The sequence below is a fragment of the Sceloporus occidentalis genome, unplaced genomic scaffold (assembly GCF_023333645.1).
Source record: "Sceloporus occidentalis isolate IW3139 unplaced genomic scaffold, rSceOcc1.0.p SCAF_3, whole genome shotgun sequence".
In the NCBI taxonomy this organism is placed as follows: domain Eukaryota; kingdom Metazoa; phylum Chordata; class Lepidosauria; order Squamata; family Phrynosomatidae; genus Sceloporus; species Sceloporus occidentalis.
In genome coordinates, this window is record NW_028316983.1 from 161,093,987 (window position 1) to 161,106,237 (window position 12,251).

The 12,251-nt window shown below is 45.2% G+C and overlaps 1 protein-coding gene across 1 annotated transcript; it reads left to right on the top strand.

Moving 5' to 3' along the window:
- The first annotated feature begins 5,132 nt into the window (after window positions 1-5,132).
- On the top strand, window positions 5,133-7,194 carry PPP1R3G (protein phosphatase 1 regulatory subunit 3G). Its single transcript, XM_089518801.1, has one exon. The coding sequence runs from the start codon at window positions 5,275-5,277 to the stop codon at window positions 6,382-6,384; it is 1,110 nt and encodes a 369-aa protein (XP_089374927.1). The 5' UTR covers window positions 5,133-5,274; the 3' UTR covers window positions 6,385-7,194.
- Window positions 7,195-12,251: the final 5,057 nt, after the last annotated feature.

A 12,251-nucleotide genomic window follows, 5' to 3' on the forward strand; every position in this document is an offset into this window, starting at 1 on the left:
GTTCCTTTAAGTTGCCTGTCCACTTATGATGATCCCATAATTTCATATGGTTTTCTTAGGCAGGAATACTCAGAGGTGGTTTTGCAAGTTCCTTCCTATGAAATATAGCCCCCACACCTGGTATTTCTTGGTGGTCTCTTACCCAAGTACTAACCAGGGCTGACCCTGCTTAGCTTTCAAGATCATACAGGATCTGGTGGCTTTAGGGAATGTAGGCCTATTATAGCTTATAATTTAAAATGAGAGTTTAGCTAAAATCTTACTTTACAGCTAAAAAATACAACTTCTATTTCAAAAGTACATGGATTAAAAAGTTTCAAATGCAATTAAAATAGACTTGATAAAAACACCTCACACCACTTTCAATACCTTTTTGCCATGTGATTCAAATCCAAAGGCCTGCTTAAATAGAAAGGAGTTTGCTTGCTTGTGGAAAGATTGCAGAGAGCAGAGAATGGGCTAACTGAACCTGTAGAAGAGAGTTTAACACCTTGGGAACAAACACTGAGAATCAGTTACATCCCTGCATCCCTGGGTATCACCTGATGAGGAAAAGGATGGGATGGCATGCATGGGGTGGAAGTGTGGGGACGGCATATGGGGGAGCATGCATGGGGGGAGCATAAGGATAGCACAGGGGTGGAAGCGTGTGTGGAAGAGCATGGGGACGGTGCGTGGGGGCAGTGCATGCAGGGATGGTATTGGAGGAGGCCCTGACCAGGTGTCACCCTCCTTCTGGGGGAGGATTGGGGATGTTGGAATTTTTAATGCATTTGTCTTTTAATTGTATGTTATTTTACTGCTGTAATCCACTTGGATTCCCTGAGATTAAGCAGATAATAATAATAATAATAATAATAATAATAATAATAATAATAATGGGATGTCACCTGGTTCAGGCCGCACCCACACACACCCTAGTAATGCCACTATTGAGAATTAGTATCATCTGCCACCATTTCTTCCCTCTTTAAATTAATCTCTGCTCTTTTTTGAACATTTTTTTCTTTTCCAGATTCCAGTGATTTAAAAAAAAATTATTTCCCACATACATAAAGGCTACACTATGTCACAATGACAATGTCAATACTATTATTTTGATGATATAAAAATGGATGCTTTTATGAAAATGGTGATGAAGGTGGGACTGCCATTATCCTTTTTCTTTGGGCAGCCCTCACTTTCAAGTTACGTCTTGTCTGGAGTGGCCAGGATACTCCAGAGGCATCCTGGATTATCCCGACCCTGCAGCCGCCCTGTTTCCTCCTCATTACCTGGCCCTGTTTCCATGGCATGGCAGCTGTCTGCACAGGAGTCCTGCTGGGCTACCTACTGCATCTACTGTTGGCACAGGTCCCTTGCTTCTGAGGTCAGAAAGAAGTGCCCAGCAATGGGCACATGCTGGGCATTTTACTCTAACCTCAGAACAAGCGACCAGCATGGGCAATGGACACAGTGGGCGGCCCAGTGGGACACCTGTGCAGACAGAACCACACCACAGAAACGGAGAGCTCCAGATTTTATGGGAAGCAACAAGTAAAATTTTCAATTTTTTTTTTTTTAACTTTGTTTGGCCCAGTTCTGATGGAAATGTGCCAAACATCACCTAGGCTGCCTGCACCATTACTGGGGTTTGGGCCATGTGTCGTCTGAACAGGATGACACTAGAATGGGAAAGAAATTGTTCTTTTGGCCCATGTAGGCAAGGCTTTAGCTGACTTAAAAGCAAATTATATGATGTAACTTCAATTTGATGGGGGGGATGTAATGGGTACTTATGACTTTTATTCCATTTCATTTTGATTAAGTACAGCGATGTAGTCCCAGATGATTGAAAATGAATTATCCAATTTCTGGCTGCAATCTGCTTCAAGTAACACTCAGATTTTCAGTGTGCACACTGGCAGTTTAATTGCCAAAGGATGCTGCAGTTTATGATTTAATTAAAAGTCTCTAAGTTATCCTCTCTTCTCATTTACATTGGTACAAAACATCTGTGCTAGTTCCATTGAAATCAGTGGAGTTTCTCAGTGACAAAAGTGGAACCGGAGCCGTTTCTAGCTGCAATGCACAGAGCACTTAAAGGAGAATGGTATGAATGATGGTTGCAGCCTCATGTTATCCACCCACCCCACAGCTAAGAAGGCCACAACACTGCTTGCACAAGCTAGCTGGTATTCTAGCCTGTCTGAAATACAATTTGCTGGCCTGAACAGATTTGTGGGCTGAATTTGTCTCAAGTGACACCCACTACTAAACCCAATGTTGGAGAGCAACCAGTATCCTTGTTCCTGTGATCTATTTCTGTATAATAAAAGTGGGGATAGGAGGCTCACGACTGTACCTACTATCTCTTCCCTCCATACACTGGTCCAGACCACTGCACAGAAGTCTGTGCATGTACAAGCAGTTTGGTGCATGTAAGTTCTCTCTGCACAACCTCAGCAATAAATGCACAGTGTTGCGTTGCAGTCTGGCATCAGCCTTTTTCCCTTGATGGTTTTCTTTTCCTACTGATACAGGTAGTAAGCATGCCTAACCTTGTATTGGGCTGATTGTGGAACATTTCCCATGATGATGATGATGTACATATATATGGCAACCCTATGAACGAGAGACCTCCAAGACACACAGTCATTAATTTACTCAGTTTACTGGGTTTACCTGGAAACTCAGGGCTGTAGTTTCCTTGATTTAGTGTCTCCCTCAAATGTAATGTGATCTTCCTCTTTTCCTACTGCCTCTCAGTTTACCAAGCATTATTGTATTTTTCCTATGAGTAATGTTGTCTTATGATACAGATTGAGTCTCCCTTGTTTGAAATTCTTGGGACCATAAATGCTTTACATTCCTGATTTATCTTACTTTATTTTGGATTTTGGAATACCTGTATTTGCATATACATACATAATGGGAGATCTTGGGGGGTGGGACCCAAGTCTAAGCACAAAATTAATTTCAATTTCATATACACCTTATATACATAGCCTGAAGGCAAACTTATAAATGTTTAAAAATAATGTTGTGGATGAAACAAAATGTGTGTACAATGAACCATCAGAAAGCAAAGGCGTCACTGTCTCAGTCATCCATGAAAAAAGTTATGCTTTTTGGAGGATTTGGGAATTTTGGATAAGGGAGACTCAACCTGAATGGCCCAAGTGCAACAGCCTCCATTGGTCATTTGGTTTCTAGGTTCTGGCTTAATTTGCCCTAGATCCTATGAATGAGTCATTTTGGCAGTCCATGGGACTCATATTCACATTTCAAATGAACTGATTCTCTTCTTTCGGCTTTCTTCACTGTCTCTCTTTCACAACCATATATACATTTCAAAATAATCTGGCATTAATCCTCCCTCCCTTAATTCAAAATGGTGACAGAGGAAGGAAATCATTTGTTCACTTCCTCTCTGTGCTGCTGGGTTATTAAATACAAGCATGAGCCAGCCACAAATCACTTATTTGACTATAGAAGTTTTAAACATTCCCATGAAACACCCTGATTTACACAGCCAGGATGTCTTAAGTGTTGGGCAGTCTGTGGACTATTTGGATTTGGGCTTAATAATTTGGCCCTTAGTGTCTTTAAAGAGAACGGAAACCTAGTGGGATCAACGGATTTACTTCCCAGTATAGCTTTATAGCCTGTAAAGGTCTATAGTGCAATCTTAAAATTGTTTTATCTGGGCGCAAGCCCCGCTGAATTAAATTGTCGTTCAGAAGCATGTGGATTTTTGTTGGACTCAACTCTCTTATGCTGGGAATTGCAGTCCAATAACAGTAGATGACCATACATCTTTTATATCTGCCCCAGGAAATTAGTTAGTATTATAGTTTATCCACACTTAATTGGCAATAATATGTGCTCCTGTGATATGCCTTCAAGACAATTCTATTTATGGAGACCCTATCACAGGGCTTGCTTGGAATGGGCTGAGAGAGTGTAATGTGACCAAGGTTACCACGGCTGAAAGGGAATTTGAACCCTGGTCATCCTGGTCCAACAAACCACTACACCTGTAGACCACACTGGCTCTCTAATAATAATAATAATAATAATAATAATTTTTATTTTTACCCTGCCTTTCCAAATGCATGATCAAGGCGGCTATCATGAACTTATACATGCTAAAGAACCTCCACAGGAACTTCTGCATAACATGACGGTATGTGAATTCAGTGAGCTTGATTTCCTGATTTAATCCTGGGGATTAACTTGACTGTGGATGAAGCAGGAGGCATCCCTTGGCACACTTTGTAAGTTGCTCTGTGGGTCACACGCAAAGCTCATCTTTAATGCTGAAGTTTGGTTTGCTGGATGTGAGATGGGGAAAAAAGAAGAGCAACAACATGCAATGTGTCCAAGGGCATGGAGTGCGTCTTTTACTAATAGTGAGAAGCAAATCATTCAAGCAAGCCAGGTCCTGATGTGGCAAAACATGGTTTGACAACTCAGCAGTCATGGATATTATAATCTCCACTTTGTGAATTTGCAGTTTGGGAAATGCTTCTTTCTTATATGGAAAGTTAGGACTTGAGTGAACTACTTCTTTAAAAAACAACAACCACCTATGGTCCAAAACACACTGCAGAAATAATACACTTTGAGACCGCTTTAACTGCCCTGGCTCAGTGCTGTGGAATCCTGGGAACTGTAGTTGATTGTAGCAGCAGAGCCCTCTGACAGAGAAGGCTAAGTGTCTCACAAAACGACAGCTCCCAGGATTCCTTAGCAAGGAGCCAGGGCAGTTAGAGCGGTCTCAAACTGGATTATTTCTTCAGTGTGGATGAAGCAGGGCAGAGAAGAGGAGGAGGGGTTGCATCCACACTGGAGAAATAACCCGGTTTGGCACCGCTTTAAGTTGTCTGTCTCTTTGCTCTGGGCCCCACAACAAACTCCAGCTCCCAGAATTCCATGGGAAAGAGACAGCTAACGCCTTATAAGCGGTTATTTCTGCCGTGTGTATGCCTCCAGAGGGCGACGTGCCTGTGGGCCTGTGTCCAATGTCCTTCGGGGCTGCGGTTCCTGTGGGAGGGCCAGAGAGAGAGAAAGAGGGCGGGAAGGGAGGAAGGAGAAGGAGGAGGCAGGGAAAGGGAAAGGGAAAGGGGGCGCGACCCAGGAGAGAGACAGAGAGAGAGACAGAGAGACAGAGACAGAGAGAGAGTGAGGGACTAAAATGGAGCCCCGTCGGAGAAAGCCCGGAGCCCAATCTCGGGGGGCGCCCCCTCCAAAGCCTCCCCAAAAGCGGGTGTGAGGCGGCTGCCTCATGCCATGGAGGGCCGGGGGGGCTTCGCTGTGCTGGGCCTGGGGCAGCAAGTGGTGCCTCCCTTCTGTCAGGAGCAGAAGCCGGAGGAAGAGGAGGAGGAGGAGGACGTTTTCCCCTGGCCAGGAGAGGGAAGGAGGGGCAGCCATGAGGAAGAGGGACAGGAGGAGAGACTGGCGCCGTCGGGGGTCATAGCAGCAGCAGCAGGAGGAGAGTGCTTCCCTTCGGAGGCCATCGAAGAGGAGGAAGGGGGGAAGGAGGCGGCTTTGCTGGAGCTGCGGCGCCGCCGAGGGCGCTCCTTCTCCCTCCCCTCCAGCCCCAGCTTGGCCCGGGTTTTCCCGGACGTCGGAGCCGAGGAGGAGGCGGAGGAGGCGGCCTCCCCGTCGGCGGGGGTCTGCTGCACCAAGTGCAAGAAGCGCGTTCAGTTCGCGGACTCCCTGGGGCTGTGCCTGGCCTCCGTGAAGCACTTCAGCGCCGCCGAGGAGCCCCAGGTGCCGCCCTCCGTCCTCAGCCGCCTCCAGAGCTTCCCCATCAGGAAGAAGGACTTGGAGGGCTTCGGCGCCGCCGTCTGGGCCGGACTCGGAGGGGGACTGGCCTTCTCCGCCGCCGCCGCCGCTCCTCCTCCTCCTCCTCCTGGAATGGCGGCGGCGCCCTCGACGGCCATGGCGCCCTCCTCCTCCTGCTCCTCCCCGCAGAGCCCCCTGAGGCTGGAGGCGAGGCAGGGGAGGGCGGCGGAGGAGGTGTCCCTGGAGGAGGTCTCGGGGGCGGCGGTGTCCGGGGCGCCCTGCGACGTCAGGGGGGTGGTCCGGGTGCAGAGGTGCCCAGGCCCCAAGGAGGTGACGGTGAGGTACACCTTCAACGAGTGGCTCTCCTTCCTCGACGCCAGCGCCACGCCCGCAGCAAGCGGCGACAGGGACAAGGGCGACAACCAGGCCCCTGGCTCCCCCTCGGAGCGGTACCAGTTCGCCCTCTGCCTCCCGCCGGGCCTGGACCCAGGCACCGCCGTCCACTTCGCCATCTGCTACCGCAGCCAGCAGGGAGAGTTCTGGGACAACAACGGAGGCGCCAACTACACCCTCAGAAGCGCCCAGGAGGGGCCCCAGGGCTCCCGGGACTGACAGGAGAGACCCTCGCAAGGGAGAACAGAATGGTGGCGGAGGAGGAGGAGTTCACCACGAAATGGAGGGCCCTCAAGAAGAAGTCGTCGTTTTTTGTGGGGCCACATGGCCCTGTTCTAGAAGAGCCTGTTCCTGAAGTGTCAGAACAAGCCGCCATTGTCAGCCCTCCATCTCCACCGGTTTATTTTATCGGTGGATTCGGTCATCCATGGAAAGAATAAATTCCAGAAACAAAACGCTCGCCCTCCCACGTTCGTAGGGTTGCCATAATTGTCCACTAAAACCCGGGACAAAATGTAGGACGCCACTTTGGCTTTTGCAGATTGGGTTATTCCTTTTATTAAGATGTTCTCTCTAGGAGTATCTAGGTCCTCCTCTGGTGCAACTCTATGGTCAACTTTAAGCAAAAGTCGCACTGAAGGACCTGGAGGTTCCTAGAGAGAGCCCCCACTAGGCATTTGTAGCTCCTCCAGCACAACTCTATGGTCCATGTCTGGCAGATGTTGACCACAGAGTTGCACTGGAGGACCTAGAGGCTCCTAGAGAGGTGTCCTCTCAGGTAAAAACATAGTGTTTTTGTCATTTGAGGTTTTCCCACACTCACAGGGGTCCTGTGCCCCTAAGCCTAGCTAACATGGAAGGACGAGTGTATATAAATTCCCAAACCCCCAAACCTTGATTTTGCAATTTTATATGGGATGTACTAAAAAAAATTGGCAGTGCTTGCCCACAGAGAAACATTGGGGAACACTTGCGCACAGGGAAAAGTAGGATAATACTTCCTCATAGGGAAATATATGGCCCCATACAGACAGGCCAAAATAAAGCTGCTTCTGGTCACTTTGGAGGTATGCTGTTTAAATAATGCATGCGTACTAAGAGCCCAGAAGCCACCCCAAAGCCACAATCCAGTCCTAAGGACTGGTGCACAGCTTTGGTGCAGCTTCCGGACTCATAGGACACATGCATCATGTAAACAGCATACCTCCAAAGTGACCCGAAGCAGCTTTATTTTGGCCTGTCTGTATGGGGCCATGTTTCCGTAAGTATTCTCCTATATTTCACTATATGCAAATATTCCCCAAGGTTTCCCTATAGGCAAGTATGGTAGAATTTAAAGATACAGTCGTGTTAGTCTGGAATTAGTACATAGAGAGATCCTGTAGCACCTTTGAGACTAGTTGAAAGAAAAGTTGGCAGCATGAGCTTTTGTAGAGTTCCGCCTACTTCCTCAGATGCATAAAGTGAAGTGGAAACGAGGGACAGACGTATATATGCTATTAGTATGTGAGAATGTCAAATAAGATTCGAAATCCTTTGTGTATGGAAATGAAATAGCAAGTCCAGTTTTAACAGTGGTCATTAGTGAACAAAGAGATATGGTTTCTCTATGGGCAAGTAGTATCATTTGTTTTAGTACGTCCCATTTTATATAAAGGACATTATTTTACTGTCCCGTTGTGTTTAATGGGACTTGAGCATCCATGGAGTTTGGTATCCATGGGGGGAGTGGTCCTGGAACCAAACCCTAGCAAGGGCCCACAGTAGTAGTAGTAGTAATAATAATTATAATAATTATAATTATTATTATTTCTTACCTTCTTACACGCATCAATTTAAAAGGATAAACAAAATGTACATGTATTAAAACAACCAGCATTTAAAATTCAAGACTTAAAACTTGAGAACATGACCCAATAAAAGCTAGAAACACTCATTGAAATGTAAATCTGTACTTCTTCATCATGCTCCAAATGGAGGGTGTTTTGAAATTCCTCCTGGACAGAAGTTGGAAATGGAGGGCATGTCTGGGAAAAGGAGGTCTTCTGGTCACACTGGTAGCCCACCCGCCTTACCTCTCTGCTCTCTGTCTTCCCACTCATTCCAGCCCAGGATGCCAGACATGCCCTCTTTTTCCAGGACATGGCCTCCATTCCCACCTTCTGTCCAGGAGGAATTCCGAAATGTCATCCATTTGGAGCATCACTAAGAAGCATGAATTTACATTTCTGTGAGTTTTGGTCGCTTATTTGGTCATATCCTTCCTTTTTCTTGAATACCCTACATTTTGCAGTGCCTTATGCTCCTTGGCGGTTACGATACCTGTCCACCCAGTCTAGAAGACTGCAACGTCTGCCATGCTTTCCTGCAGCACCCCGTAACGTGCCTTTCTCCCTCCTGGCTCCAGAATGGGGATGAAACCCCACTTTCTCTGCACTTTAACCTGACTGTGGCCACTAGCTTGGCAAGAAGTAGTGGGTACCCATCACACAAGCCTATCCGTCATTGGAGGTACCCAGAGAAAACAAAATGTGAAAGTAATGGCCAGCCTGAGAGCCCGTGTGGTATTCAGCTGGCCTATATTTATGCTATCCCAGAAGTGTATAGAAGCCAGCATAGTGTAGTCATTTTGATTGATGGACTATGACTTTGGAGAGCAGGGTTTGAACCATGAAATTTATTGAGTATCCTTGGACAAGTCAAATGTTCTCAGCCTCAGGGGAAGGCAATGGCAAACACCCTCTGAAGTAACTTGCCAAGAAAAAAAAACTGTGATAGGGTTGCATTAGGGTCGCCATAAGTTGGAAATGGCTATAAGGTACACAACACTGGCTAGCCTGAAGACAAATGGATGCCCCCTTGACGGTGCCAAGCAATCAGCAGATTATATGTGTTGTCCAGGCAAAAAAGTTGCCTACAACTGGGTGGATACAGCTGAGTATTAGTTGTAGTGTTGGACTATGACTCTCGAGACCAGGGTTGAATTTCCCACTCGGCCATCAAAACCCACTGGGTGACCCCAGGGAAGGCAATGGCAAACCTCCTCTGAAGAAGTCTTGCCAAGAAAAAATCATGATGAACTTGCTTTAGGGTGGCCATAAGCTGAAAAGACTTGAAGGCACACATCAGCAACAACAACAGTGGATACAAGCTGAAAAGGGTGAGGGGAATACATGCTTCTCTTCATATATAGACAGAGAAATGATGGAGCCAGTTTGCTGTTCCAGGAGTGCCATGTCACCATGGGGGAAAGTTCGCAACCAGGACAAAAAGCCATTTCTGACTCCCACCTGCACCCCACCCTGGACACATTGTATAGGGATTGAGGCATTTGGTTAAGGGATCAAGCATTCATTCACAGAATCCTCCAGAGGTATGTTGGGAGATGGACCAATTTTAGTAGAACTGGAGAGAAGAATGAGGAATTGCTCTTTTGAAGGGACTTTGTGTGTTTGTTTTGTTTGCACTGAGGATTTTACTGTATGTTCTAGTTAGGTAAGACAAAATGTGTTTTAGAGCTACTAAATGAGACCACATGTATGCTTTCAGAGTCTGTGAAAAGTATGATTTATGTGTGTCCTACACAATTCACAGTGGAATGAAACCACCATCAGACACTATCAGGTTTCAAAATCCTGCGTATGCCTTTGAGAAAGGACTCCAGAACCTGCAGGAGTTGCCTGTGAAAGGAGGGATGTCAGCAGGTGGAGGTTTTTCTGCTGAAATTCTTTCTGCTATAAATAGTTGCAAGTATGATAAGCCATTTGTTCATGTTTGGTTGTGCAATCTGGGCTGTCTCCTTGTGGGGAAAAGTTTGGAAAAGCTACTTTTGGGACTGATAGTCCCCACAAAATGTCACTTTTCTAGGCTGTGGCTGCAGCTCATAGGAAATAAGCTTTTTGCAAGCTCCTGCAACACACCCACACCACAGATTTTCAGAGGTGTGCAGAAGTGCACATCTTCATTTGTATAATTGGCTGTGCATAATGCCTTGTGAGAAGTGCAAGCAAGATTTAAAACAAAACAGATCTCTAGCTACATTATCATGTCCTGGGCTGTCATACTCTTGGTGTGTGCAGATTGGTGCCTTTTTTGTTATTTAGAATGTGAATTCACTCAATATTTGGAATCTTCTTTTGGAGTTCCTTTGAGATGATGACCCACTGTGACAAAAGCTGTCAGAGTAGATCCCGTTTTGTGACTGTTAGTATAGTCCTCTTCACTTGGGTGTCCCATTTCTCTGACTTGATCGAATCCTGTAAGGGTTCTCTTTCTCTTTAAAACTTAATGCACTCTTATAACCTTAAGTGTCTTATTAAGCTAGCAGTCACTTTATCACAACTCACTCACTGCAGTTCTTAGGATGAACAATCATTCTGGGAAATTAGCTGCTGAAATAGGAGATTTTGAGGGAACAATTCAGTTGCTGCTTAATTGGCATGTCATTCAGCTGAAGATTAGTGAATTGCAGTCTAAGGCCTAAATCCTGTTGTTAGTCCCAGCTGGAGTAGACCTATTGAATAAATGGGATTTACTTATGTATTGATTCACTGTTCAGTGTGTCTGTTCAAGTGCGAGTTTTAAAAAAAAGCCTGCCTAGTTATTTATTAAATAATAAGGTCATTATTTTCAGAATCATCATAAGAATAGTCTCATGAATTAAAAGGGATAAATAATTGATTTGCCTTTTAAGGGCAAAAGTGTACATCTCTTTGTAAAACTTGGGATGTTGGGTTTTTTTCCTATTTGGATTTCTGAGAGAATAATACTATAACTCTCAATCAGTTTATCACCTTGAAGTGTTCTGTACATTGACACCCATACGTATACAAAATGTTAACTATTGCAAATGGTGACAGGTGTGATGGCTACTTCAGTAACATGAAGCATCTGCTTTTTATCTGAAGGGAGTCTGTTGGCTATATGACAGTTGTAGCCAGCTTGAAGGGAGATGGAAGCAAGAATAAACTTTGGCCCCACGCAGACAGGCCAAATAATAAAGCTGCTTTGGGCCACTTTGGAGGTATGCTATTTAGATGATGCATGCGTCCTAAGAGTCCAGAAGCTGCATCAAAGCTGTGCTCCAGTCTTTAGGACTGGATCATAGCTTTGGCGTGGCTTCCGTACTCTTAGGATGCATGCATCATTTAAATAGCATACCTCCAAAGTGGCCCAAAGCAGCTTTATTTTGGCCTGTCTGTATGGGGCCTTTGTAAAGTCTAAAAGTCATGTCCTACTGTGACTGCATCTTTTTGTGATCCAGCCCTGCTTAAATTGTAAATGGTGTTTTCAGTGTGGCTACTTTAGGGCTGTGGAAGCAACACCATAACATTTTGTAAAGACTCTAGGACCTTGAGACTAGACATGGCTCCCCAACATGTGTATATTGTGCATGTAGATTATGATGTCCCTGCAGTGAAGATACAATAAAGGCTGTTCTTCTGTGTGTTGCAGCCCAGAGTCCTTGAACTGTATGTAGAAGGTCATCTTTCTAAATGCAACATACATTGAAAAAAATTAATCTTCAGTACCGTTTTAAAAATTCGTGGTGCCCCTAAAATGTTTAATAGATGTTTTTGAGTCATAGACAAGCTGACAGTGAATCATACTATAACCTTGGGCTTTGCAGCTGAAAATTGTTTGGGACCAAAGTTGAAAATTTGTACTCGAAGCCCTTCTGGTTGTAGAGTCACTAGAGCAGAAGAAACGTGTGCACACCTACCAAGGTTCACACAGTCTTGTGTTGTTTTTGTGCTCCTAAAAACTGTGGTCTTCCTCTGGTCAGAACAGACGCTCTCTCCAACATTCTGGAAAGAACCCATTTGAATCACTTTTACAAAAAAAAAATGTTGTATTTTAACTGTGTAAAAACCATGCAGGGTTTCTGTTTGGGTTCTCGAAATGTTTTAGCCACAGAATAAGCAAGCACAAATATATAATTTAACACCACCTGTTCCTTTTTGTTTGGATAAAAAAAAAATGATACTGTGCCAAAGAATTAGCAGTGAGTCAGAAAGTCTTCTGCATAAACTTCATTGCCAACACTGCCTTAAATGGGAAAGATTCTGCCATATTTTAAAGGAAGA

Coding starts and splice junctions, on each gene's coding strand:
- PPP1R3G (XM_089518801.1), top strand. CDS start 5,275: ATGGAGGGCCGGGGGGGCTTCGCTGTGCTGGGCCTGGGGCAGCAAGTG.